We start from the raw sequence: 27,226 nt of genomic DNA, 5'->3' as shown, positions 1-27,226 counted from the left end.
TTTAGTTTTTTTGTCAGAATACCACCCACAAAGGTTTTTAAACGTATTACTTAAATGCACTACATTTATTTGTTCAAAACTTTTTTTCAGTTTTAGCTAAAGTTACCTGGGTGTCATTTTAGACCCAACACTTGGTTTTAAAAAAAACATATCAAACAGATGTGCCGGTGTCTTGAGTACAACATAAAAATGTTCAAATGTATCAGGAATTCATTAACACTGGAGGCAGATCAAACGTATTTTAATGCAATGATTATGTCTCGTTTTTATTACAGTATAACGTGTTGGTCCCGGGCAGGCAAAATGACACTGAGGCCATTGGAAACCTTGCTCAAACAATCGCTCATAATCCTTCACCGAAAACCACAACACCACTATCACTGTTTAGTTCTCCAAAAATATAGATTGTTAAATTTTGCTAACATTCAAATATTTGCATCAATACGAATGGCCCAATCGAATCCTAAATAACCGTGCACCAGCGCCACTTAAGCACTTTGTCCAGTTTACATCTGCTGTGACAACTAGAAACGCACGAGCCTCTACCAGGGGGCAGTGTAGCATACCCAGATGTAAAACCTCTTTTGCACAATCAGCCTTTTCATATAAAGCGCTAAAGGAATGGAACGCAACAGACTTGAAAAGTCTAACGGATTATTCTTCATTCACAATTGAAGTTAAAAAAGTGGCCGCGGGCCTGCCGCAGAGCGGGGTGTGTAAGGACCGGCCTCGAAGCCAGCGGCAGGTGAGTAGATTGCCCAGCTGGGGCTGGCTATCTAATCACCTGTCGCCCTTATTAGCAGCAGCAGGTCCGAGACACGTGGTTGGAGTTGGAGAGAGAGAGAGAGACACAAGCTGGAGAGCAGAACAGAGCAGCAAGAGAGACTGAGGCTGAAAAGTCGAGTGCGCTTGCCGCAGAGTATACTTAATAAAACATTATTGAATCCAGAATACCGGGCTCTCGTGCCAGTGTGTGGTGGTCAGGAGAACCCACTAGAGGGCAACCTCTACAGTGGCTTTGGAGCAATCAAAGCTGCTCACACGGTCACTGAGGTGGGCACGATGTCTGACATGACAACTTAATGTGTATTATAATTATGCATGAAAACTGTGAGGTGTGTCTGTTAAAGTTATGGTTGTTTTTACAAATTATGACAGATGTGACCATGAGCATGTATTGTCTATGTGTTATGATGTAAATGAGAGGTGGTTGTAATGTATAAGTATGAGTCAATGAAAGGGCATTTTATGACTTTTCTGAACTTGATTACGTTTGTACATGCTATAGTATAATTGTATTGCTTGTTTTTTGTATCCCTTTAATTTAGGTAGCCAGGGACTGCAGATGGAAATGAGCTATTTAGCAATGATCTGGTGCAGAACATATCTGTCTTTGAGCTTAATGTTGCTGTGCATTGTCCCTTCAAGTAAAGACGAAACAAAACAAACAAAAGTCCCATCAGGGAGTATTTTGAGAAACAGAAGTAAATAGGCAATAAGGGAAAAACAGTAATGAATAATATATAGAAAATAACATAAGACACCTAACAAGAGGAAAGGCCGAGATTAACTGACTAAAAAGGCTCCTCACTCATCTTTACACTGGCGTAGGCATCGACCTGATCACCGACCGTAAAACAACCCACGCCGCCTTTCAGGTAACCATCCGCGGTTAAGGTAAATCAGCATCTAAATTGTGTGGTTAATCTGCGTCTATACATGACAAGGATGATATTGTTTGTGATTAGTCGCATACAGTATACTTCCCATCGCCACTAATCACAAACTAAACCAGAGGATGGGAAACCTAAGGCCCATGTGCCACATATAACGTCCTATATGTCCTCCTTCGACATTTGACTGGAGTTCTCTAGTTCAGTGTTTTTCAACCACTGTGCCGCGGCACACTAGTGTGCCGTGAGATACAGTCTGGTGTGCCGTGGGAGATTATCTAATTTCACCGATTTGGGGCAAAAAATATTTTTTGCAAACCAGTAATTAATTATAGTCTGTAAATGATGTGTTGTTGTTAAGTGTTGGTACTGTCTAGAGCTCGGCAGAGTAAACGTGTAATACTCTTCCATATCAGTAGGTGGCAGCAGGTAGCTAATTGCTTTGTAGATGTCAGAAACAGCAGTGTGCAGGTAAAAGGGTGTCTAATGCTTAAACTAAAAATAAACAAAAGGTGAGTGCCCCTAAGAAAAGGCATTGAAGCTTAGGGAAGGCTATGCAGAACGAAACTAAATCTGAACTGGCTACAAAGTAAACAAAAACAGAATGCTGGACGACAGCAAAGACTTACTGTGGAGCAAAGATGGCGTCCACAATGTACATCCGAACATGACATGGCAATCGACAATGTCCCCACGAAGAAGGATAAAAACAAAGTAGATGCGGGAAATATCGCTCAAAGGAAGACTTGAAACTGCTCCAGGAAAATACCAAAAAAAGAGAAAAAGCCACCAAAATTGGAGCGCAAGACAAGAACTAAAACACTACACACAGGAAAACAGCAAAAAACTCCAAATAAGTCACGGCGTGATGTGACAGGTGGTGACAGTACACCTACTTTGACACAAGAGCTATATTGATGCATGGTTGGTTATGGTTTAATTTCATATCCAACAATTGCGACGACTTTTTACTGTCAACTAAGTTTCGTTGTTTAATGATTTCTGCTGGTGGTGTGCCCCCGGATTTTGTCAACACAAAAAATGTGCCTTCGCTCAAAAAAGGTTGAAAATCACTGCTCTAGTTTGAAAGTGTGTGTTGGTTTGGAGTAGTGTTGTCCCGATACCAATATTTTGGGGCCGGCACCGGTACCAAAATGTATTTCCATACTTTTCGGTACTTTTCTAAATAAAGGGGACCACAAAAAATTGCATTATTGGCTTTATTTTAACAAAAAAAAAATCTTAGGGTACATTAAACATATGTTTTTTATTGCAAGTTTGTCCTTGAATAAAATAGTGAACATACAAGACAACTTGCCTTTTAATAGTAAGTAAACAAACAAAGGCTCTTAATTTAGTCTGCTGACGTATGCAGTAACATATTGTGTCATTTATCCTTCTATTATTTTGTCAACGTTATGAAGGACATGTGGTAGAAAATTAATTATTAATCTACTTTACATTAGTTTTGGATGGCACCACAAATTTAGGTATCAATCCGATACCAAGTCGTTGGTCATATTCAAAGTCCTCATGTGTCCAGGGACATATTTCCTGAGTTTATAAACATAATATAAATAAAAACAATTTGTGATGCTTAAAATTCTCGATGTAATCATAGTAGTATGGACAAGATACGCTATTGTACTTGGTATCATTACAGTGGATGTCAGGTGGTATAGTAACGAATATGATTCATTAGTATCGCGGTACTATACCAATACCGGTATACCGTACAACCCTAGTTTGAAGTAAGATCCCCACTCTACATGGTCATCTTGAATGTCTTTTTGTAAAACTTGCATGCCGAGACACCTGCGCTACATCGGGTCCTGCATCCGCATCCCCCACTGACGGCACATCTCCGAGTTCATCACATCACTTTTCCCGCACCCTCGAGCATCAGGTCATAAACTTGCAACCATTTTTGTCGTCGTTCCGTGTTAAAACCGACGCCGGACTCACCCCGTCAGCTTTGGCATCTTCACAAAGCTGAACACGTCCATGCGCGCTGCAGGTCGCAGTCAAGGCAACAAATCTCGCCTGCCGTCTCACTCCGGCTGCATTGTCCGACACCGTCTATATAAATAATTCAGGAATGAACTCAGGGGGGAAAAAAAGTGTAGCTCCCACAAGTCAGGGGGAGAGATTATTCCTGTTGTCTGGGCTTCTGCATGGCTGAGTGATTGCTGTGTCCTCGCCTCGCAAATCCACTACAGCCCGTGGAAAAGGATCTGGCGGTGTAAGAGCCTCCTCCCACCCCTTGCCTGATTCCACCCTTCAAAGCATGCCTGTGTCAGCTGCGTTAAGCCACCTTCATTTAATTTCCATCGCGGCGGAATTATGTGCGGGAGTCGCACAGGAACAACAGCTTTGGACAGAAGCAGGGTAAGAGAGAGAGAGAGAACGGGAGAGAGAGAGAGCGGAAGGAGGATGGATGGATGGATATAAGGGAGGGAGGAAGGGATGTGGGAATGTGAAGAACTGCACCTAAAGAATGCAGCTGGTTGTACCTAGAAGTCCCTAACGCCTTGGGTGTTATCAATCAGCTGTTGTTGCCAGAGAGCAGGACAGGTTGTGCAGCCGTGGAGAGCTTGCAGCGTGCTGTGCAAGATATTGTCGAAGGGGGGGGGGAAGCAACAGAGTGGAGAGTGGAGCAGGACCTGATGTGCCACTACCACTCCCCATCCCCAGCCGAGCTCACAGCTGCGCATTGAGAAGTGAATGATGCATTTATGATTTTGACCTTTTCGAAACTGTTAAAAGCTTCCTCTCCGTGATGCCAATCACTACGAGAGGCCTCCGAATATACATCCCAAGCAAACACAATTGTCGCCGGCTTCTAAAGGAGATGATGCTATCGCGGACTGGCGGAGTTGAACCAGAAACCAATTACCCCAGTTATTGAACAGTTTAAAATTAAACCAGGGTTATACAAAATTGATGTTTTTAATGATGTTTTAGCAATAAAATGTGTTTATGACCGATATCTTTGTTTGCTCCACTTTGGAGAGAAGGGACGGCAAACGCTTGCTTTTGAAGTTTCGGGTTTTCATGACACCATGAAGGAAAATTCTCATCCTAACCGCCCCTATGTAGATGAATCCGCCCGGTATACATTATGCGCCCACATGGCAGCTTTGTAAAAATAAAAAAAACACCTTAAAACTCGAAAAAGCACTCGGAGAGCCATAGGCGCTGTTGCGTTTGGACCAGTTGTTCCTCCCAGGGAATTCAAGTTTCTGGTCGCTCCCAAGCTCTTTACGACACTTAAAGCTGAGTAGAAGAACCACCAGAGACAGAATAGGTATTTTGTAATACATTTGCAAAGCTTTGTAAATATAATGAGACCAGTCCAGCATATAACATTCAATCGCGCAGCTAAGATGGTCTGCCCTAAAATATGGAAACCTTCTATTCTATAAAGTCTCTCTCCCTCCCTCGCTGTCTTGTCATTCCAGCCCAAACACATGCCCATTGTCCTCCGCAGCTGGACACAAGAAGAGATAAAAGAAGGAGTATCTCTCCTCCTTACATTCCATAGTTAAGGTTAGCACACAGTATTTGCAGACAACCAAAAGACCACAATTGGAAGAAAAACACTAGCTGTTTTGTATTATGGTTATGAAAATAAAGAAGTAACACTTAAATACGGATATATGTAAATATCTACCTCCGACAGTGCCGATCTACATTTCTGCCAGTGGGTGCTCGGACGGGCGGTAAATCCGACGCTACTTTTCTGAGGCTATGTCTACACTAAGCCAGATAACCCCTTAAACGAATAATTATTTAGCCTCAGCCCCGTTTCAGCCACACTGAACTATCATTTAAGGTCCCCCTCCTCGAACATTTTTTTACACGGGTAAGTGCGCCGTGTATTTCTTGATTCTTTGGCTCTTAGCTTTGTATGGACTCATTGGTCGTTTACAAACTGAGTTCGGAGAGGAAGTGATGTCAGAAAGACCGCGCCCCACACAGAAATTGACGTCAGAAAGAACGTGCCGGAGCCAGCTTCATAATAAAATGTTTTCATAACTCGGAGGTAAACACTGGAAATATGGAGGCGAGCCATCCAGACATCAGTCAATCAATCAATCAAAGTTTTCTTATAAAGCCCTAAATCACGAGTGCCTCAAACGGCTGCACAAGCCACATGACATCCTCGGCTCAGATCCGTCTAGTGGATCTAGCATAATATTGTGAGAGTCCAGTCCAGTCGACATACTCGTGTTTCTCTTTCCGTCTGTACAGACGCTTGTGGAAATCACATATGAATACCTTAAGAGAAAGCGATTGCAGCTATTTCGGATACAACACTTCTCAGATGGCAAGAGAACTTTCAAATGTCCGGGTCAGCTGTGATTCTACTTACCAAAAAACTTTGTCCATTTGTCGAAGGAGAGTCAACGAGAATGCGAGCTCCCGTGGATGTGATAAAAAAAGTAGCGTGTGCTTTGTATTACCTGGCTGTCGAGGGAAGACTATGGAAAACGGCGAACTGGCAAAGCAGACTGTATCAGTTATTGTCCGCCATGTATGTCGCGGACTCAACGTTTAGGTCCAGAGTATATAAAGTCACCAAAAAGGAATGGACAATGAAGGTGAAGGCAAAAGAGTGAGGAGTGTCCTGACCAGATATCTACATCCCGAGATTGATTGTTGTAAAATGTTCTTTATCAGATTGTGTATTTTCACGTGTCCAATTAAGATTTGATTAATGTATGATGGCTCAGGTGTGATTCACTACAATAGGGCCCCACAGCACACTGGATTCCAGTTAATCGAAATACCACAACACTGGATATTGTTATGCATATTAGGTTGCGTTGCGCCGGCTGACGGAGGGGAGGAGGGCGTCTTAAATGACAATTGTGTGTGTGTGTGGACAAGGATAAGGTTAGGTGGGATTTACCCTGGATAACCTTAGCCGGCCGGCTTAGTGTAGAAGGGGCCTGAGCATGCGCGTTTTTTGCTTGGTGGTGAGAAATAATTTGCCATCAATCCCACATGGATTCGGGCCCCGAAGCACCCACGAGATCGGCGCCTATGCGGAGAGCGCAGATTGCTGCCAGGCCCTATTTCCCGATATTAAAACAAGTCCTGAATCCAGACAGTGGCCCGGGTCCCAAAATATAATTACTTGTTTCTTATTCTATTTCTGAAATGTTCTCAAAGTTTAATCAAAATGAGCCCATAACATTTTGAGCTATCTATAGCGTTTGCCTCACAATACGAAGGTCCTGGGTTCGATCCCCCGGGCTCGGGGTCTTTTTGTGTGGAGTTAGCATGTTCTCCCAGAGACTGCGTGGGGTCCCTCCGGGTACTCCGGCTTCTTCCCACCTCCAAAGACATGCACCTGGGGATAGGTCTGTCTATCTGTGTTGGCCCTGTGATGAAGTGGCGACTTGCCCAGGGTGTACCCCGCCTTCTGCCCGAATGCAGCTGAGATAGGCTCCTGCACCCCACGCGACCCCGAAAGGAACAAGCGGTAGAAAATGGATGGATATAGCGGAATGAAAGAAATAAAGTGAACCCTCTTGTTAGTCATCCACTGCCTTTGAATATGTGAGTGGAGGCAGGGCCGCAAGGATACAGTACACACACTGAAGGTCAAACTCGTAACGTAAACGTAAGGTAGGGATAAACCCTAAAATGTAATGACTTGTTCCTTATTCCATTTTAGACATTTTCGGAAAGTTAGATGAAAATCCGCCTGTAACTTTTTGAGCTATCTATAGCGAATGAAAGAAGGAAATCCCGACTTGCTGGCGATCCCTTTACCATGACCTCGACTTAAACAAGTTGAAAAACTTATTCGGGTGTTACCACTTAGTGGTCAATTGTACGGAATATGTACTGTACTGTGCAATCTACTAATAAAAGTTTCAATCAATCAATCAAACCCCTGCCCTGGGCCTGGCTCCAGAGTGGAGCCCCGGTATCACTTGCCTGGGCGAGGTGCAGTTCCTGGGTCGTCTTTTCTTCATAAGAGTCTTTTGAACCGCTCTTAGTCTGACCCATCACCTCGGACCAGTTTGCCTTGGGAAACCCTACCATTGTCATGCAGTGACGTGCAGTCACTAGAGGCAGGTGAGGCGGGGCCTCACCTGCCATCATGGAAAGAAAAAAAATGTAAAAAGAAAAAAATTAAATTAAATTGTTATATGTATCCAGTGATTATACTATAAAGTTATTTTCCATTTAACTTCACCAGTTTTAGATTATTTTTATTCAAAATCGCTGAATTTTCACATTTGCCGTTCAAATACTGAGAAGAGACGGTGCGGTGATCAGCAGCCAGTTGAGGCACGTCACTCAGTGCCGCAACATGGATTCCGGACTCGGCTAACTGCTGGCCTGCTGTGCAGTGGGACTGTATTGCTATATGAACTATATTATACATTTCCATAGTTTAGTTAGCTGAGGTATATAATGTACAGTGTATTTTGTCAACAACTGTATGTGTGTAACGTATTTCTTGTGCTGAGCGATCATAAAACGGCTGCAAAAGACGCACTGGCTGAGGCTCGCCTCCTGCACCCCCGCCGTAGAATTGTTATATCAACTAAAGCCCACACTTAAACTTTCCACGTGCAAGATTGAATCTATTTAAAACAATTATTTCATAAGAAGCCAAAAAGTGCAAAAACAATAATGTTCGTGTTGGAGGAGTTGTGAATGACTGCAGGGACACAACATTAGGTACACCTGCAGACTGCAGGTATATCTAATTCACAACTCCTCCAACACGAACATTATTGTTTTTGCACTTTTTGGCTTCTTATTAAATAACTTTTGTAACCTATTTTCATGGGCTTTCCTCTTTGTGATGTTAAGTTCCTGTTATGTGCTGTTATACAGTATATGCCTTGAGCTCTTATTTTGAAGGCGCTAAGAGCGGAAGTGATGTCACGTTGCGGAGGTTTTTGAAAGACGGTAAATAAAGTGGTCCTCGTGTAAACTGGAGCCTCCGTGTTTGTTATTTTGTAGTTTCATACAGTATAGGCAACATTTATAAACCCTCGGTTACACTTTTTTAAATAAATTCAATCTTGCACGTGGAAAGTTTAAGTGAGGGCTTTAGTTGCGGTGCATGGACTTAATTTCTAAGTAAAGGTAAGACCATAATAACGTTTTTTTTAATTAAATGTGCTTTTTTGTGTGCTACAGTTTGTATGTGTAAAGTTAAAGTTAAGTTAAAGTACCAATGATTGTCACACACACATTGGTGTAATGAAATTTGTCGTCTGCATTTGACCCATCCCCTTGATCACCCCCTGGGAGGTGAGGGGAGCAGTGGGCAGCAGCGGCGCCGCGCCTGGGAATCATTTTTGGTGATTTAACCCCCAATTCCAACCCTTGATGCTGAGTGCCAAGCAGGGAAGAATGCTGGTATGAGCTTTTAAACATAACCTGTTAACTGCTGCCAATCAAATGGTGAATAAGATACTCTTTAGGGTTATGTTTGTAAATCTGACTGTGATGAAGTCAGTGCCTCACCAGTCATCAACCTCACCGCACGTCACTGTTGTCATGAAGAAATACTGAAAGAGCATGAGGAAACAGAGGCTATGGTGTCCACGGAAGAGCAGGGAAGTCCGAAAATGCCGATTCTTTTAGATCTATTTTTTGTTCATAATGTTACCGCATCAGTTTTGAAGTAATCATGGACCAGAGTGTCAAAAACATGCAATTAAGTGATCAAAATGTTCGTTTTACATTCGTTTATTCGCACTATCTATGCGGGGGAATGGGCTCCAGTTCTGTAGACGTCCCACCAAAAGGGGGCGGCATATCGGGTACAGTTAGTTATTTACCCATTACTCAAAAAATAATTGATATTTTGGGAACGACTGCCAGATTTATTTTCAGGGGCAAAACATACATAAAGAGAACTTGTTAGTTAAAATGTGGTCATCTGGACGCTATGGTTTCTTCAAGGCAAAAATATGCTATTCTTTTTTTGTTAGACACAATCACCAAACGAGCACATTACACCTCGATGACAGATGAAGAATCACAGTGCCTGTGTTATCTAAAAGACGAAAACCCTCGCCCTCATGAATCAAAGCCAACGGACGAGGACACCTCTGTCAAAACCCACCGAGAGCCAATTAGCTTTGTCTGTGAGCCAAGCAGGGCTGATAATTCTTCTTCATGTGATTTTTTTTCTCTCGATAAAAGCAACAGGGATGAAAAAGAAGCACTTTGCTTAAAAGCGCTAACATCAAATATCGTCAATCCACAGCATCAGTGCATCTAAGGCAGCTAATTAATATTGCTAATATCTTCTACCAAAGAAACTTTTCCATATGTAGACAAGTAACAGCTGTTGTACAAAGGCTAAAATAGTGACTTTATAGAATGTTCCCAAAAGAAGACACGTTAGTTACGTGACATGACACCAGCACATCCCGGCTGTTTGAGACAATTGGTGAACAGAAACCTCCAAAAAGAGTTGACGATCTTTTTGTATGTTTTTGAGGATGCTACTCACCACAAGTGCCATTTAAACACATTAAAACATTACCAAAACACTAAATAGCCGAGTGGAATTTGTAGTTATCTGTTAGATCCGGAGCTTCAAAGTTACTATCGCTAGCTTATTGGCATGTAGCATTCTCCTCTTCTGTTGTATTTACATTCCCACAGAGCTAAACAAGCTGAAATGACCACAATCGCCCCCTAGTGCACGAGAGGCACACTGCGTATCAGTCACATTAGAGATACGGGCATGGAAACTAGAATGTCACATGTAGATGTAAAAATAGAAGAAACTGAATTATTTGAAAAAAATAAGACTCATTTAGTGCATAGAAACGTACTGACGGTAAAAAGTGACAAATCTTCAACGATTACTTTCAAACTGGTAAAAAGAACACTTATATTATGTGCTGTCATCTGTGTCAGTGGAAATGTTCACATTTCAGGCAACAAGAATTCCGCTTTTAACTGAAGAAAACGTGCTGCAACAAATTGTATATGATTTTTAAGTTTTACACACACACACACACACACACACACACACACACACACACACACACACACACACACACACACACACACACACACACACACACACACACACACACACACACTCTACAATTGTAGTCCAAGAACCATTAAAAAGTAGCAACTAAATGAATCAGAAGTTATACTCACAAGTGACTCAATACTTCAGTAGTTTTTTTCATGGACTACTTACTTACTCTTACTAGAGTACCGTATTTTTCGAAGTATAAGTCGCACTGGAGTATAAGTCGCACTTGGCAAAAATGCATAATAAAGAAGGAAAAAAACATATATAAGTCACACTAGAGCCCGGCCAAACTATGAAAAAAACTGCGACTTATAGTCCGAAAAATACGGTAGTTAATTGATGACTACTTTTTACTTTTTCTAGAGTAATATTATTCTTAAGCAGTCCTTCTCAAATAGTGGGGCGGGCCCCCCTGGAGGGGTGCGATGTGATGCCAGGAGTAGAAAACACCGGTGTGTTGTTTCCTTCGATGTTAATAAGCTTACAATGTTATGCAGAGGTATAGTTATAACTATTTTATAGACAATTTATACTATATATAGTCACAGGGAGGTTCTTCTGTGTTCTTCTCCTATGCAGGGGCAACAGAAAATCGTTGAGAAGCACTGTTCTAAAGTTACAGTATTTTTACTGGAGTAAAATTTTGGGGTAGTTTACCCACCTCTGTGTAACCACTCCTGTTTAAGCTTTTTGGAAATGTGGCCCCCAAAATTATTTAGTTAATTATCTCTGGTGTACATCTTGCATAGCATTATATAGTTACTACCCATTAAAGTCAACACACAGCCATTACTGTCTAAATAGCTGGCTACACAAATGAGTTGCAAAATTATTGTGTCTTGCCTGTATGGCGGTAGTAGCATCAAGGTCTGGGGCTGCATGAGTGCTGCCAGATCTAGGGAGCTACAGTTCCTTGTGCAAAAATATGATTACAACTGTCAATCTGAAGCAAAGCCTGATCCCCTCCCTTAGTTTTAGTTAGTAGTTTTTCAACATGTTAACTGAATATACATATTTATCATATGTATACATGTTATTCTGTTAAGCACTCAAAATTGGATTATAGTATTCAATGCCTAATAATAGCATATCAATATCTTCGGGGTACGGTCAAGATTCGATCTTGTGGTGCTAAGTTATTTAAACCTTGTGATGCAAACTTTATCGCCATGCTCCTCATACAAACAATTAAGAGAATAAAATGCTTCACAATTTAGCTTTATCCATCTGGTATCATTTGGTATCAATCCTATCAATTGATGAGGAAGAGTTTGTTTTTAAACAATTCGTAAAAAAGGCCAAAATGACCAAAATCAATGTCTGACTACCTGTCAGTTTCGGGGCATAGGTATTTAAGACTGTAATTTAATATTAATTTAATTTAATACTGTAGATCCTGTCATGATAAATAGGTCAGACACAGTTTACATCAACTGGACTCAGTTTTACAATATTTTGACTGGACGCTACGGAGTGAGGTAAGAGAGAGTACGTCTTTCTACGTCATTTAGATTGCATGGTGGCTGTTGCCGTGACCCCGGAATGCAGAGAGAGGAGGCGATGTGCAGGTATAAGGTGATTTAACCACAACATCAGCAGTTAATCCCAGCATGGAATAAGGAAGTCCACCAAGGGTGTAAAAAAAAAAATGCAGTAAAACAAATAAACCTAATAGCAATACACAAGGAGCAATTTTTAATGGACTCAGAAGTCTCTTGATTGACAACCAGTGACAGGTGTGTCTGCTGATTGTCAATCAGGGGCAGAAGTTGAAAACATGGAGGAGGAAGCGCAGGAACAGAAATAGAGGCAAAACATATAATAAACAACGTCTAACCTGACAAGTCATAACAATCTATATTTTGTATAAAATTCCTTCTGTGATACGACTATATAAACTATGCATAATTTGGTGATTTTTAGTTACACCCAGAATCTTGGTTACATTTTGGTGGAATTATTGCAGTTTGCAAATACTGTGGGTCTGAAAACACAACATCACAACAACTATATTCCCCTCAGTGCAGTAATGGTGAACTGGTACTACATTATATATACACTTGCAAGGTGTATACAACATGTTGATGGAGGGTTTTGAAGTGGTTTTAGAGGGCTTTGAAGGCTACAATAGGGACTTCCATTAGCCACGTTTTCCAAGCGTTTTTTATCATCTTTAAAATATTACTAAAAAAAAACCTCATGTGTGTTCTTGTCTTTTCTTAATGATTGTGAACGATGGCCAAAATTCCCCCCAAGTACTTTTAAAGTACTTTACAACAACAAAAGTATGCTATTAAAAACATTTTTTTTAAATCTGCTTCATTACATACAATACTGTAAAGTCGGCTACTATTAGAATTTCGCATCAAGTTATTGCACTTAATTTACATAACATTTTTTTATTCCCGTAAGGCACAATTGAAGTGTTGATGCTTAGTTTTTGGCCTTTGACCCATGTGAACATCACCAAGAGTAAGTAAGTCTTCCGTGAAAAAAACTATTGAAGTGTTGAGTAACTTGTGATAATAACTTCTGATTTATTTAATTGCTACTTTTTAATGGTTCTTGGACTACAGTTGTAGTTGATGTGAGCGTGCGTGTGTGTGCGTGTGTGTGTGTACACATTTATGTGTATATGTATGTATGTGTGTGTGTGTATATATGTATATATCCATCCATCCATTTTCTACCGCTTATTCCCTTCGGGGTCGCGGGGGGCGCTGGAGCCTATCTCAGCTACAATCGGGCGGAAAAAAAAAAAAAAAATATATATATATATATATATATATATATATATAATAATAATAATAATAATAACTGAGATTTATATAGCACTTTTCTAAGTACCCAAAGTCGCTTTACATGTAGAACCCATCAATCATTCACACCTGGTGGTGGTAAGCTACTTTCATAGCCACAGCTGCCCTGGGGTAGACTGACGGAAGCGTGGCTGCAATTTGCGCCAACGGCCCCTCCGACCACCACCTATCATTCATCATTCAATTCACCGGTGTGAGTGGCACCGGGGGCAAAGGGTGAAGTGTCCCGCCCAAGGACACAACGGCAGCGATTTTTGGATGGTAAGAGGTGGGGAGCGAACCTGCAACCCTCAGGTTTCTGGCACGGTTGCTCTACCCACTACGCCATGCCGCCCCAAATCTATATAAATATATATATATATATATATATATACCGATACCGTAGTAGAGCGCAATATATGTATGTGTGGGAAAAAAAATCACAAGACTACTTCATCTGAGATGAAGTAGTCTTGTGATTTTTTTCCCCACACATACATATATATATATATATGTATATATATATATATATATATGTATACATATGTGTGTATATGTATGCATGTATATACAGTACAGGCCAAAAGTTTGGACACACCTTCTCCTCATTCAATGTGTTTTCTTTATTTTCATGAGTATTTACATTGTAGATTGTCACTGAAGGCATCAACACTATGAACGGACACATGTGGAGTTTTGTACTTAACAAAAAAAGGTGAAATAACTGAAAATATGTTTTATATTCTAGTTTCTTCAAAATAGCCACCCTTTGCTCTGATTACTGTTTTGCACACTCTTGGCATTCTCTCGATGAGCTTCAAGAGGTAGTCACCTGAAAGGGTTTTCACTTCACAGGTGTCATAATTTTGATGCCTTCGGTGACAATCTACAATGTAAATAGTCATGAAAATAAAGAAAACGTATTGAAATGAGAACGTGTGTCCAAACGTTTGGCCTGTACTATATATATATATATATATATATATATATATATATATATATATATATATATATGTATATATATATACACACACATGATAGATCGAAATATCGGCCCCCAGACACATTTTTTTCTCTAAATAGGAGATAGGAGGCGCTCGCAGCCCAACAATAGTTAAGAAACTCTGCTGTAAATCATATTATGAAAAAAACATTTTTAACTGACAAAAAGGAGGGGACTTGAAGGGGTGCCTAGAGGAACATCTTACTCATGTAAATCACTCGTTTGCACCCCTGTGTTGTAGGTTTGCTTGCAAGGTTAAAATGCCAATACAACAATCTTCTAATGCGTTAACAGTGGTCCAAGTTCCTCTAGCAGCACTTTATTGTTTTTAGTAATTTTCTGCCAAAAAAAATGTTCTCCCAAGGTATGGTGTCACATGGTATGGTCGCCTGCTGTACACCGACTACTTAAAGGTATAGTATTTCCCTTGAGAAGATATACTGGCGTAAAAATAGTTTGGCGAAATGTGAGGGGTGTATATTATGGGCAATTCTCAAGCTCCAGCCACAGTCGTGATGCAACCATCCTCTTTTATAACGCCACAACGTGTTAGCTCCTCCATTGTGACTCAACCTGCCTCAGCAATAAAAATGTTGTCTCTCTGACTCAGGGTCAGGCACACGCAGGTCTTTTTTCAATGATGATGAGCAAGATGAAGACCACTGTTTTTTTTCGTTTTTTTTCATCTGATGTTCCAGACCATTGTCGAGGGACAAAAAGGGCAAATATGCTCCGTCTTTGATAGAGCAGAAAGGAGATTTGACAAAAAGGACAAAGCCGACTGATGAATAGTTGCCGACTGATTTGCTTTAAATATAGCAACAGTGTCCTTTGGCGAGAGCTTTTGAGAGACTCAGCGGATTCTGGACAGTTGTGTTTGCCCATTCGGGCATGCGGGCCCGAAGCCAACGTGAGTGGCAGCAGATATTAAGGTCAGACGGCAGCGTGATCTTAGGAGAATATGGTCGAAGCTTAACACCACCCAATCATGCTGCCCTTCCCCTCAGTGTCCCTTTTGAATCAGCTGAATCCACTCATCTGGGCACACACGGTCACTTAAAACCCAGCAGTGCCTAAATTTTGCAAGCCATGCCATTGGAAGGCTGCTCGCCTCTAGAAAGCAGAAAATAAGTAGAGCGCTGCCATTCTGCTTGAATTGCTAAGCACGCGAAACAGAGGCATAAATGTTGCCTTAAAAGCAGCATTGGGAAAACAGCCACGGCCTTGGACTGCGTGCATTTCCTTAATGTTTCATACTTTATTGCCGCTAGACTAATTTCAACAAAATGTGTGTTAGTGCCACTCTAGAGAAACTCAACCGGTGGATCGGGACCCAAAAGTGACCAATTAAAGGTCGGTTGTAGGCACCTATAATCAAATATAATACAAAACCCAAAACCAGTGAAGTTGTCACATTGTGTAAATCATCAATAAAACCATTGGCGTTGTTAGGCCTAATTTAGGGGGGCTCAAGCCCCCCTAAAATATTCTAAAGCCCCCCTAAATAATTTGGTGTTATTTATATATATATATATATATATATATATATATATATATATATATATATATATATATATATATATATATATATATATATATATATATTTTTTTTTTTTTACAAATACATGCCGACATATTCATTATAAAGTGGCCCGAATATGAGTTTAAATAAATAATCATATAACTGTCATTATTCACTCAGTTTCCCCTCACTTCATAGCGTAAATCACCAAAAATTATTCCCGGGCGCGGCACCGCTGCTGCCCACTGCTCCCCTCACCTCCCAGGGGGTGAACAAGGGGATGGGTCAAATGCAGAGGACACATTTCACCACACCTAGTGTGTGTGTGTGTGTGTGACAATCATTGGTACTTTAAGGTAGAGAGACCCTTTAGTGTGTCGGTATCTAATCCATTCCACTTGTTCATATAGAAAATGCCCACATCACTCAAAATCCAGTCCGCATTTTCTCTGCGACCTTGCTTGCGGTCCTTGGACTTGTTCATATAGAAAACGCCCACATCACTCTTGTAGAATCTATATAAAGTAATATACATTAGCCTAATGTTAAAATAATGAAAAAAACATAATTAAATAGATTTGTTTTATTGTATTGTTACATTAATAGCTGTTGTATTATTATAGGATGGCTTGTTAAACATTTCATAGGATTTTCAGAGGGAGGAAAAACCAAGACATTTAATATAAAATGTAAAATGAATAAATAAATAAAAATAAAAAGCGAAAAAATGGTTAAAAGCCATCGTCCCGGGGAGCATTTCATTTCGTCCCGTGCATTTTTTAAATAATAATAACAATGAATAATTTCTAAGTCTTTGTTAGCCGTTTGTGAAGTTTTGTGCTCGTGCGCTATGTTCGCTCTCCTGGGGGCTAAGCCCCCCCTGTCCTTAAAAGCTAGTGACGCCCCTGAATAAAACAGAATACAATGATTTGGAAATCCTTTTCAACTTATATTCAATTGAACAGACTGAAAAGACAAGATATTTAATGTTTGAACTGAGAAACGTGTTGTTGTTTTTTTGCAAATAATCAAAAGGCTTAGTTGGCCACATACGTGGACAGCACCTTTTAGCTCTTATTTCCAAAATGGTGTACACTACTGAATTGGGGTTTTATGGCCCTTATGTGGACACTTATACTGCCATCTGGTGGTGTCAGAAGACTATAACATACAATGGAATTTGGTAAAAAAAAAAAAAAAGTGTAAAAATAAGAATTAGCATGTCACTAAACATGAAGTACATGTTTGTTACTCATGGACTAAGTACATCATATAAAAAGATGATTCTTAGTTTTTATTCTAATTAGGGTCCAATAAGCCCAAATAGCAAAGAGAAATAAAAAAAGCATGTAAGCAAACAGCTTGGGCCTTAAGAGGTTAACTTAGAATTTAATGGCAGCAAAAAAGTTGGCACAGGGGCATTTTTACCACTGTGTTACATGGCCTTTCCTTCTAACAACACTCGGGGCGGCATAGCTCGGTTGGTAGAGTGGCCGTGCCAGCAACTTGACGTTCCCTCTAAGGTGCGCGCCTGCGCAATTGCGCACCGCTCACGCGTCCTCTGCGCACAGCAAATTAATGCCGCGCAGGAAATCAAAAATCCCATCTGAACTTTACACAAAATAAACACATTACAATTTATTCTGTATGATTTTGCAATGCAACTCTGTGAGTGACAAGTGACAACAAGAGTGGCCCCAATGAATAAAACAATCTTTGTCAACACAGTTCAGTTATCGTCTGTCGAGACACTTTACGGACAGGAATTCCATCAATCACTTTATTGAGCAAAACTGTTTGTAACCACACCAAAAACATGAGTAAAAAAAACTTGTATCTATAAAAACTGGTAATTTTCTGCCATATAAACCAGGCTTAAACCAACGTTATCATCCGTCGTTTCAACAGAAGCCGCTCGCTCTCTCACCTGCACCAACACACGCACTCATGGCACTTAGCCAGTGCTGCGTTTATGGCCGCACAAAAGTCGGACAACCCCAATGCCACACAATGTGTAAATGCCAGGTCAATCAGATGTGTGCTTATTTTACTGCCATTTATTAAGAATGTTAATCTAAGGATATTATTCATGAAATATTGTCACTAGATTTCATAAATGCTAATAAAAAGATGTATTTTACAGACAGAAAGTTACAGGAACTAAATGTAATCTCTGAAAGGGGTAACATTTCTTTTAAAGGCAGGACCCGCAGCCAGACATACATTACTAGCACATAGGTCATGAAAAACATGTTTTTTTGTTATTGTCATTGAAAGAGGGCAAAATCCCTTATATCAGAAAATTGTTTTAATAAAACATTTAAATTGTTATGATGTCAGTTTTGGGACAGGTGTGCTGCTGGTGTAGTCACAGTGTGCACGTCTGATGTTGCTCACATGTGCTCCACTGAATGCTCAGGGAGTTTGTGTGTTTGCTCACACACATGAAAAATTAGAGGGAACATTGAACTTGAGGGTTCTAGGTTCGATCCCCGCTCCCACCATCCGATTCACTGCCGTTGTGTCCTTGGCCAAGACACTTCGCCCACCTGCTCCCAGTGCCATCCACACTGGTTTAAATTCAACTTAAATAATGGGTTTCACTATGTAAAGCGCTTTGAGTCACTAGAGAAAAGCGCTACATAAATATAATTCACTTCAATTCACTTCATTCAGTAAACATTTGGGAACTGAGGAGACCAATTTTTGAAGCTTTTCAGGTGGAATTCTTTCCCATTCTTGCTTGATATACAGCTTAAGTCGTTCAACAGTCCGGGGGTCTCCGTTGTCGTATTTTACTTTTCCACTTTGCATCAGTACATCACAATTTTCTGATGTAGTTCTTGCAGTATTGCAAACATTTTTTTTAATTTGTGAAAATTATTTTATTTTTAGTTTCCAAATAATTTTAAAGACATTTTCTCACCAAAAAAATCTAAAAAAAATCCCATAATATTAGAAAATATAAATTTACAACTTTGTTATAGCAAAATTACTACTTTTTACATTTTTATATTCTGACCTGATTCTCTAAAGATCAAGACATTAATCCTGTTGTATTATCATTTCTTATCTTCGGTGAAGCCCCAATATTATTCCTTAATATACACTATATTGCCAAAAGTATTTGGCCACCCATACAAATGATGAGAATCAGGTGTAATAATCACAGGTGTATAAAATCAAGCACTTAGGCATGGCGACTGTTTCTACAAACGTTTGTGAAAGAATGGGCCACTCTCAGTGATTTCCAGCGTGGAACTGTCATAGGATGCCACCTGTGCCTTGGACTGTGACTTGTGACTTGGACTCAAAGCGCTTTTACAATCCCCACCTTCTACCATCCTAGTCACGTTCGTTGTGTCCTTGAGCAAGACACTTCACCCTTGCTCCTGATGCATACTTGCCAACCTTGAGACCTCCGATTTTGGGAGGTGGGGGGTGGGGGGTAGGGGCGTAGTCGGGGGTGGGGCGGGGGGCGTCGTTGGGGGCGTGGTTAAGATATATATATATATATATATATATATATATATACATATATATATATATATATATATATATATATATATAAGAAATACTTGACTTTCAGTGAATTCTAGCTATATATATATATATTTTTTTTTTTATTACATATACATATATATACATAAATAAATAAAAGAAATACTTGAATTTCAGTCTTCATTTCTTTACACATATACACACACATAACACTCATCTACTCATTGTTGAGTTAAGGGTTGAATTGTCCATCCTTGTTCTATTCTCTGTCACTATTTCAGAAAACACACATTATACAAATATACATTATAAAATCAATAAGAAAACAGGAGCTCTAATTTGGGCGTCTGAAATAGGATCAGAAGTTCCTATATAAACATTGCGCACTCACGTCGCCTTTTTGTATTGATTACTGCAGCTGTGCACTGGATTCATTCACAAATATAAACTACAACTCACAAACACTTTAGAGTTAGGCTCCACCATCAGAATGTGTAATTAAACTTATAAAAGATCACATGGATATTATTCAGTGAGTTGATTCACCAAAACTAACCTGTTATACAGGAGGAAAAAGCACACAGGACGTTTCAATTGTTCACAGACTGGTCGCGCTCATCAGAATGACAAGACACTTACGGTCTGCTGGTGATAGCATTCAATTGGGAAGAAACGCCCTCCTGCCCCCTACTGACCAATGTGAATAGTGATAAATATGTAATGACAGCTCCAAAAACGAATTCAAACCACAAAATAAAATAAATAAATCAACACAAAAATGTGACACATTATGGGTGGGTCACATATGCATGTACAGTGGATGGCAGTATTGTCCTGTTTAAAAGTGTCACAACATTGCTGTTTACGGCAGACGAACTGCTTTACGGTAGACGAAAACTTGACTGCTGTTGTTGTGTGTTGTTACCGCGCTGGGAGGACGTTAATGAAACTGCCTAACAATAAACCCACATAAGAAACCAAGAACTCGCCCTCGATCATTAGCTGTTTATATTGTGGGAAAGCGGACGTGTGAACAGGCTGTCAACACGTCACTCAGGTCCGCATGGAGCTGGAGGGAGCGTGGCTTCCAGCTCCGCCTGAATTTCAGGAGATTTTCGGGAGAAAATTTGTCCCGGGAGGTTTTCGGGAGAGGCGCTGAATTTCGGGAGTCTCCCGGAAAATCCGGGAGGGTTGGCAAGTATGTCCTGATGGGTCCTGGTTAGCGCCTTGTATGGCAGCTCCCGCCATCAGTGTGTGAATGTGTGTGTGAATGGGTGAATGTGGAAATAGTGTCAAAGCGCTTTGAGTTCCTTAAAAAGGTAGAAAAGTGCTATACAAGTATAACCATTTACATTGTGAAACCCAATATCTAAGTTACTTTTTTTTACTTTATTTTTTTTAATTTCTTTAATCCAGTGTGGGTGGCACTGGGAGCAGGTGGGTAAAGTGTCTTGCCCAAGGACACAACGGCCGTGACTAGGATGGCTGAAGCGGGGATCGAACCAGGAACTGAGCTACCCCACCAAACATAAATGTTCTCTTGTCCACATGACAATAAAATTGATTAATTCGTCAACTCCAATCCAAATGCGACTACTTGCGATTAGTTGATTAATCGGCTGGAAAAAACATTGCAAAAATTGAAAGAGGCGAATCAGGACCGTCAGCGAGAAAAGATGATGAGATTCCAAAAAATAACGGTTGCGCCACGCTATGATTTTGTCATTGCACAGCAGACAGCGACAGTTTTGATATCTAAATCTGGTGCATCAATATTTGATCCCACGCCAATAATTACCATCAACGAGGCGAGTCCTGCAATGTTTGCATCAAAGAGAACTTTGTCTAAAGAAAAATCAACTTGCAATGAAATCTTCTGCAGTAAAGTTGGAATCCCCAACAGCGAGCATGTCACGCCTGAGCGTGATCATCTCTGACTGAGTTACATCACAGCACAACAACAAAGCCCACGGAGCGCTACTCACTGGATGACAGTGAAGATGCCCAGTTCGTTGTCGTCCGGGTTCATCGCGGCTGACGGGTTCTCGGGAGCGGCGCTTCGTTTCCCGTCAAGGCATTTAGAGCCCCCCTTTTTACACTGAAATGCACTCCGCTTGCCCCCGACTCGGCAAAGTTGGCTTTTATTCGGACTTTCCGTCGACAAGTGAAGCCGTCAGACTGAGCCACGATCACGTACTGCACGCACCCCCCCGTCCCCCGTCCGTCCGTCCGAGTTGACTGGCCGGCAGCGCCCTCCGGGGTGGAGAACCAGCTCGTCGCTTCTGCCTCAGTAATGAAATAACATCACATTCCGGGCCAGTGCGTCAGAAAACAGAGGGATCAATGAGGCCGCCTCCATGAACGCCTCACCTACGCTCCACCGGGGGCCCAACACGTTTCAGCGAAGTGACTGCGGTATTTACATTATTCCGGCACGCCAATTTGCACGGGCTGACATAATAATCTGATCCCCGGTATGAGGGTTTTAAAGATGGCATGTGTTTCGGGCAGGAGAGCTTAACATTAAGCTGTCAACATAATCCAACTCTATCTTTATTTGCCTGCCAACTGTCAACCTTAAATGAGCCAAACCTAATTCCTTTATAAACCGTGGCACTAGATCTTGACCTAAATGTAGCAATGGGAAATAATTGATCCCTGCACTGCAAAAACTGAAATCTAAGTAAGATTAAATATCTCAAATAAGGCTGATATTTGCTTATTGTCTGTCTGATAAGATAATTCTTCTAACTAAGCAGATTTTATGTTGGTGTTTTACTTGTTTTAAGGGTTTTGGTCCTAAATGATCTCAGTAAGATATTACAGCTTGTTGCTGAGATTTTATGACCTTTATTGAGTAAAACATGCTTGAATATCAAGTGTTGCAAAGCTGTGTCATCAACACTCACAAGTATAAAACTACTTTTTTAAAGTAATAATTTCTTATTTCAAGCATGAAAAAAAAACATGATTTTGACACAATTGTGTCTCATAATTAAAACGGATGACAGCCAAATTGACGTTGCTGTTTTATTTTTAATGAAACAATAGAAAATACGTACTCATATAGTAGTACAGTTGGCACAGTACAGTAAACTGACAGTTAACATTTAAACATTTAACATTTAACATTTCAAACAATTTTGAACAGAAATAGTTCATGCACATTCAGATAAATTCCTCAAAATTACAATTAAAAAATATTTGGCCGGGGGCCGGGCCGTATGTATGCGCACTAATTGACTGAAAGAGCACGCACTTGGCGCGATGATGTCATGTTATCGATGGAAAAATGCATTTTTAGACCTTATGGTATGCCCGAGCGGCTAGGAGACCCCGAGAGTAACAAGCGCTTGCCTTGTTGCCTTTCCATTAAGAACAATAAATTAGTTTTTAGTATAAGTTTGCTGGTTTCAAGAAATATCATTATGTCAAAATATTGGCACTAGCATTTAGTTAATTTAAGAATATTTTTTAACATATTGAGCAAAAAGGTCTCTTTTTTTTCTACCGAGAAAAGTGCATTTGATATTAGTGAGAATATACTTATTTTAAGGTATTTTTGGGTTAATTGAAGTTAGCTAATTTAATTTCTTGTTCTATTGGCAGATAATTTTGCTTAGTTCAAATAAAATACCCCTAATTTTATTTTTTTTTTTCTTGTTTTTGAACACTGACTTTTTGCAGCATGCAAGATGTGATCAGATGTGCTTTATAGATATGCATTTTAAACGGCATTCTCCTGTAACGCTCCACGCTGTGTTATGCCATGCCGAGTCACCCATGCATGAATGGCATACACAGTCTTCCATTAGTTATGAGCGAAGGCACGTGTCTTTGCCTCTGCAAGCAAATGGAGGCTCTTGCATAACACTGCCCGTGCTTGTGCACGCAGCAGCCTTTCAGCACTCAAAGTTCCCATGCAAAGATCACTAAGACATGCATTTTAATAAGCTCCAAAGAAATATTATCAATATACACTATATTGACAAAAGTATTTGGCCACCTGGCTTGACTCGCATATGAACTTGAAAGTGCCATCCCATTCCTAACACATAGGGTTCAATATGATGTCGGTCCACCTTTTGCAGCTATTACAGCTTCAATTCTTCTGGGAAGGCTGTCCACAAGGTTGCGGAGTGTGTTTATAGGAATTTTCCACCACTCTTCCAAAAGCGCAATGGTGAGGTCACACACTGATGTTGGTCGAGAAGGCCTCCATTCTAATTCATCCCAAAGGTGTTCTATCGGATTCAGGCCAGGACTCTGTGCAGGCCAGTCAAGTTCATCCACACCAGACTCTGTCATCCATGTCTTTACGGATCTTGCTTTGTGCACTGGTGCACAGTCATGTAGGAAGAGGAAGGGGCCCGCTCCAAACTGTTCCCACAAGGTTGGGAGCATGGAATTGTCCAAAATATTTTTGGTATCTTGGAGCATTCAAAGATCCTTTCACTGGAACTAAGGGGCCAAGCCCAACTCCTGAAAAACAACCCCACACCATAATTCCTCCTCCACCAAATTTCACACTCGGCACAATGCAGTCTGGAATGTACCGTTCTCCTGGCAACCTCCAAACCCAGACTCATCCATCAGATTGCCAGATGAAAAAGCGTGATTCATCACTCCAGAGAACACGTCTCCACTGCTCTAGAGTCCAGTGGCGACGTGCTTTACACCACTACATTCCACGCTTTGCATTGGACTTGGTGATGTATGGCTTAGATGTAGCTGCTCGGCCATGGAAACCCATTTCATGAAGCTCTCTGCCTACTGTATGTGGGCTAATTGGAAGGCCACATGACATTTGGAGATCTGTAGCAACTGACTGTGCAGAAAGCCGGCGACCTCTTTGCACTATGCTTCAGCATCCGCTGACCCCTCTCTGTCAGTTTACTTCGTGGCTGAGTTGCTGTTGTTCCCAAACTCTTCCATTTTCTTAAAATAAAGCAGACAGTTGACTTTGAAATATTTAGGAGCGAGGAAATTTCACGACTGGATTTGTTGCACAGGTGGCATCCTATGACAGTTCCACGCTGGAAATCACTGAGAGCGGCCCATTCTTTCACAAATGTTTGTAGAAACAGTTTCCATGCCTAAGTGCTTGATTTTTTACACCTGTGGCTGGGCCAAGTGATAGTAATAATTGACACCTGATTCTGATCATTTGGATAGGTGGCCAAATACTTTTGGCAATATAGTGTATGTTAAGGAATAATATTGGGGCTTCACCGAAGATAAGAAATGATAATACAACAGGATTAATGTCTTGATCTTGAGAGAATTAGATCGGAATATAAAAATGTAAAAAGTAGTAATTTTGCTTTAACAAAGTCGTAAATTTATATTTTCTAGTATTATGTTTTTTTGAGATTTTTTTTTTGTGAGAAAATGTCTTTAAAATTATTTGGAATATAACAAAGAAATATTTTTCACAAATTACAATTTTTTTTGCAATACTGCAAGAATTACATCAGAAAATGGTGATACAGAAGCAGTTATTTATGAGGAAAAATTAAGCACATTAGGACAAAAATATTTGAGACAAAAATTATAATAATTTAGTTAAAATATAGCCATCATTTTGCAAACTTTGGACTTACTTTGGAATGTTGAAAAAAAAAGTAATACTGTAGTTTTGGCAGAAAAAAGTTGTAATTTTCTGGGGATTTAATTGGATCATCATAACTCAAACTGTCAGATTTAGTTTTACAAGAAAAAAATGTTATCTCAAGAAAAATGTTTGTGAGCAAAGTTTTTTTTAACTATTTTGCACTAACAAGAAAATAAGTTCATTTTTTTTACAAATATTGTAAGAATTCCATCAGATTTAAAGCAGCTTATTAACAAAAACATTTTTGGAAAACAAAGTTAAAAATGATAATTTGTTTCAAGCTCACGCGTTACTGTGTGGCAGGCTGGCTTATAAAGCAGCCTGATTGGCAACCTCGAACAGGTGTGCTCAGGTTGCCAATCAGGGACAGATGGGGGAAATAGCACTCAAGCCACAGTGGTGAAACCACACCGGAAGTGAACAGAAATCAAAGCACCGGAAAGGAAACAAATACAGAAAATAGGGAAACACAAGAACATGTCAGACCTGACACAAAGGTTGTGACAAATGTACATTTTCTCAAAATATGGTGATATTTTTGCAAATTGTATAATCTACAAGAATAAAATTGTTAATTTCTAAGAACTAGTTTGGAATGTTGAAAAAAGTAATACTCTCGTTTTGGGGGAAAAAATGTGTATCTATTTGTAACATAACTCAACTATATCATATATTTTTTAGAAGAAACTATTTTTTTTTTCAGAACATTTTTTGTGAGAAAATGTTTCCAAATTAATTTGAAATACAACAAGAAAAAAGTTAGAATTTTTCAAAAAATAAAAGTTTTATATTGTATAAATTACATTTTATACAATACATTTTGAGAAAAAAGTGTTTAGCGTATCAAGAAAAAAAACATTTCCGAGAACAAAGGAAACGTAGTAATTACAATTTTCTTAAAATATAGTCATAATTTTGCAATTAGTTTATAATCTACAATAATAAAATTGTTATTTTCTAAGAACTAGTTTGGAATGTTGAAAAAAGTAGTACTCTAGTTTTGGGAGAAAACATGTTGTCATTTTCTGTGAATATATTTGTATATATGTCAGATTTTTTTTTACAAGTAAAAAAATATTTAGTCAAAAAAACTTTTTGCGGGAAACTGTTTTGAAATAATTTAGAACACCAGAAGTTTTTGTTTTTTTTACAAATGAGAAAATGATTACAATGATTACATCAGAATACTACAATTCAGAAGAGGTCAGTTTAGAAAAAAAAGTGTATAGTGTATCAAGAAAAAAAATATTTTTTAAAAAGGTAAAAATAATAAAACTTTTCTCAAATTATAGTCATAATTTTGCAAATCTACCCAATTTTTTATTTTCTAAGAACTAGTTTGGAATATTGAAAAAAGTAATAGTCTAGCTTTGGGAGAAAAAAAAGGTTGTAATTTTCTGAGGATATAATTGTAACATTACTTGAACTGTGTCAGATTTTATTACAAAAATACAATGTTTTCTTATTTAGAAACAAGAAGTAGTAGAACTAAAACATTTTTTTTGTGATTTTTTTTGAGAAAGGGGTTTTAATTTGACCAGAATAAAGGCATACTTTTGTGAAGACAAGTTATACATTTAATATAATTAATTAACTATTAGTGTTAAAGTAAAAAATATTTTAGCGTTTAAGGGAATACAATTGTAATATTTAAATAATTAAGTCAGAATATTATGAGAAACATGTTTGTAAAAAAAAAAGTTTGAAAAAAAATATATTTTTTGTAATTCTAGAATTATGTTAAAATATTTAAGAAGATAATTTTCATTTAATGAGGAACAAAGTGCTCGAGTTACCAGCCAAAAATGGTGTTTGGTGGAGAACAAAATTGTAATTTTACCAAAACGGTCTTATTTGTTTCAATTTTACAAGAGAAAAAGTATTTTACAATAATAAGTTGGAAGTTTACAAGGAAAAACTTGTAAAAAAGATAACATGTACAAAACCACAAGTTCAGATACGACAAGTGAAACGTCATCACTTTCCGTGGGTAAAGTTGAAATAATATGAAAAAAATAGTATATAAAAATATTTTTCAAGATTTAAGTTGTAATTTTCTTCGTGTAAAATCG

General features: G+C 39.3%; 1 protein-coding gene across 2 annotated transcripts in view; it reads right to left on the bottom strand.

Moving 5' to 3' along the window:
• frmpd4 (FERM and PDZ domain containing 4) overlaps positions 1–27,226 on the bottom strand; it is a 124,368-nt gene that overhangs the window by 84,655 nt on the left and 12,487 nt on the right. The window contains exon 1 of one of the 2 annotated variants that reach the window (XM_061971213.2): positions 3,639–3,992. The exons of the other annotated variant lie outside the window; for it this stretch is intronic. Within the exon in view, the coding sequence (XP_061827197.1) occupies positions 3,639–3,679 (41 nt within the window). The 5' untranslated portion in view covers positions 3,680–3,992. Of the gene's footprint in view, positions 1–3,638; positions 3,993–27,226 lie in introns of those variants that run through there. 2 annotated transcript variants of the gene reach the window in all.

The sequence above is a fragment of the Nerophis lumbriciformis genome, linkage group LG13, assembly GCF_033978685.3.
Source record: "Nerophis lumbriciformis linkage group LG13, RoL_Nlum_v2.1, whole genome shotgun sequence".
Taxonomy (NCBI): domain Eukaryota; kingdom Metazoa; phylum Chordata; class Actinopteri; order Syngnathiformes; family Syngnathidae; genus Nerophis; species Nerophis lumbriciformis.
This window is presented reverse-complemented; position numbering and strand designations above follow the sequence as displayed.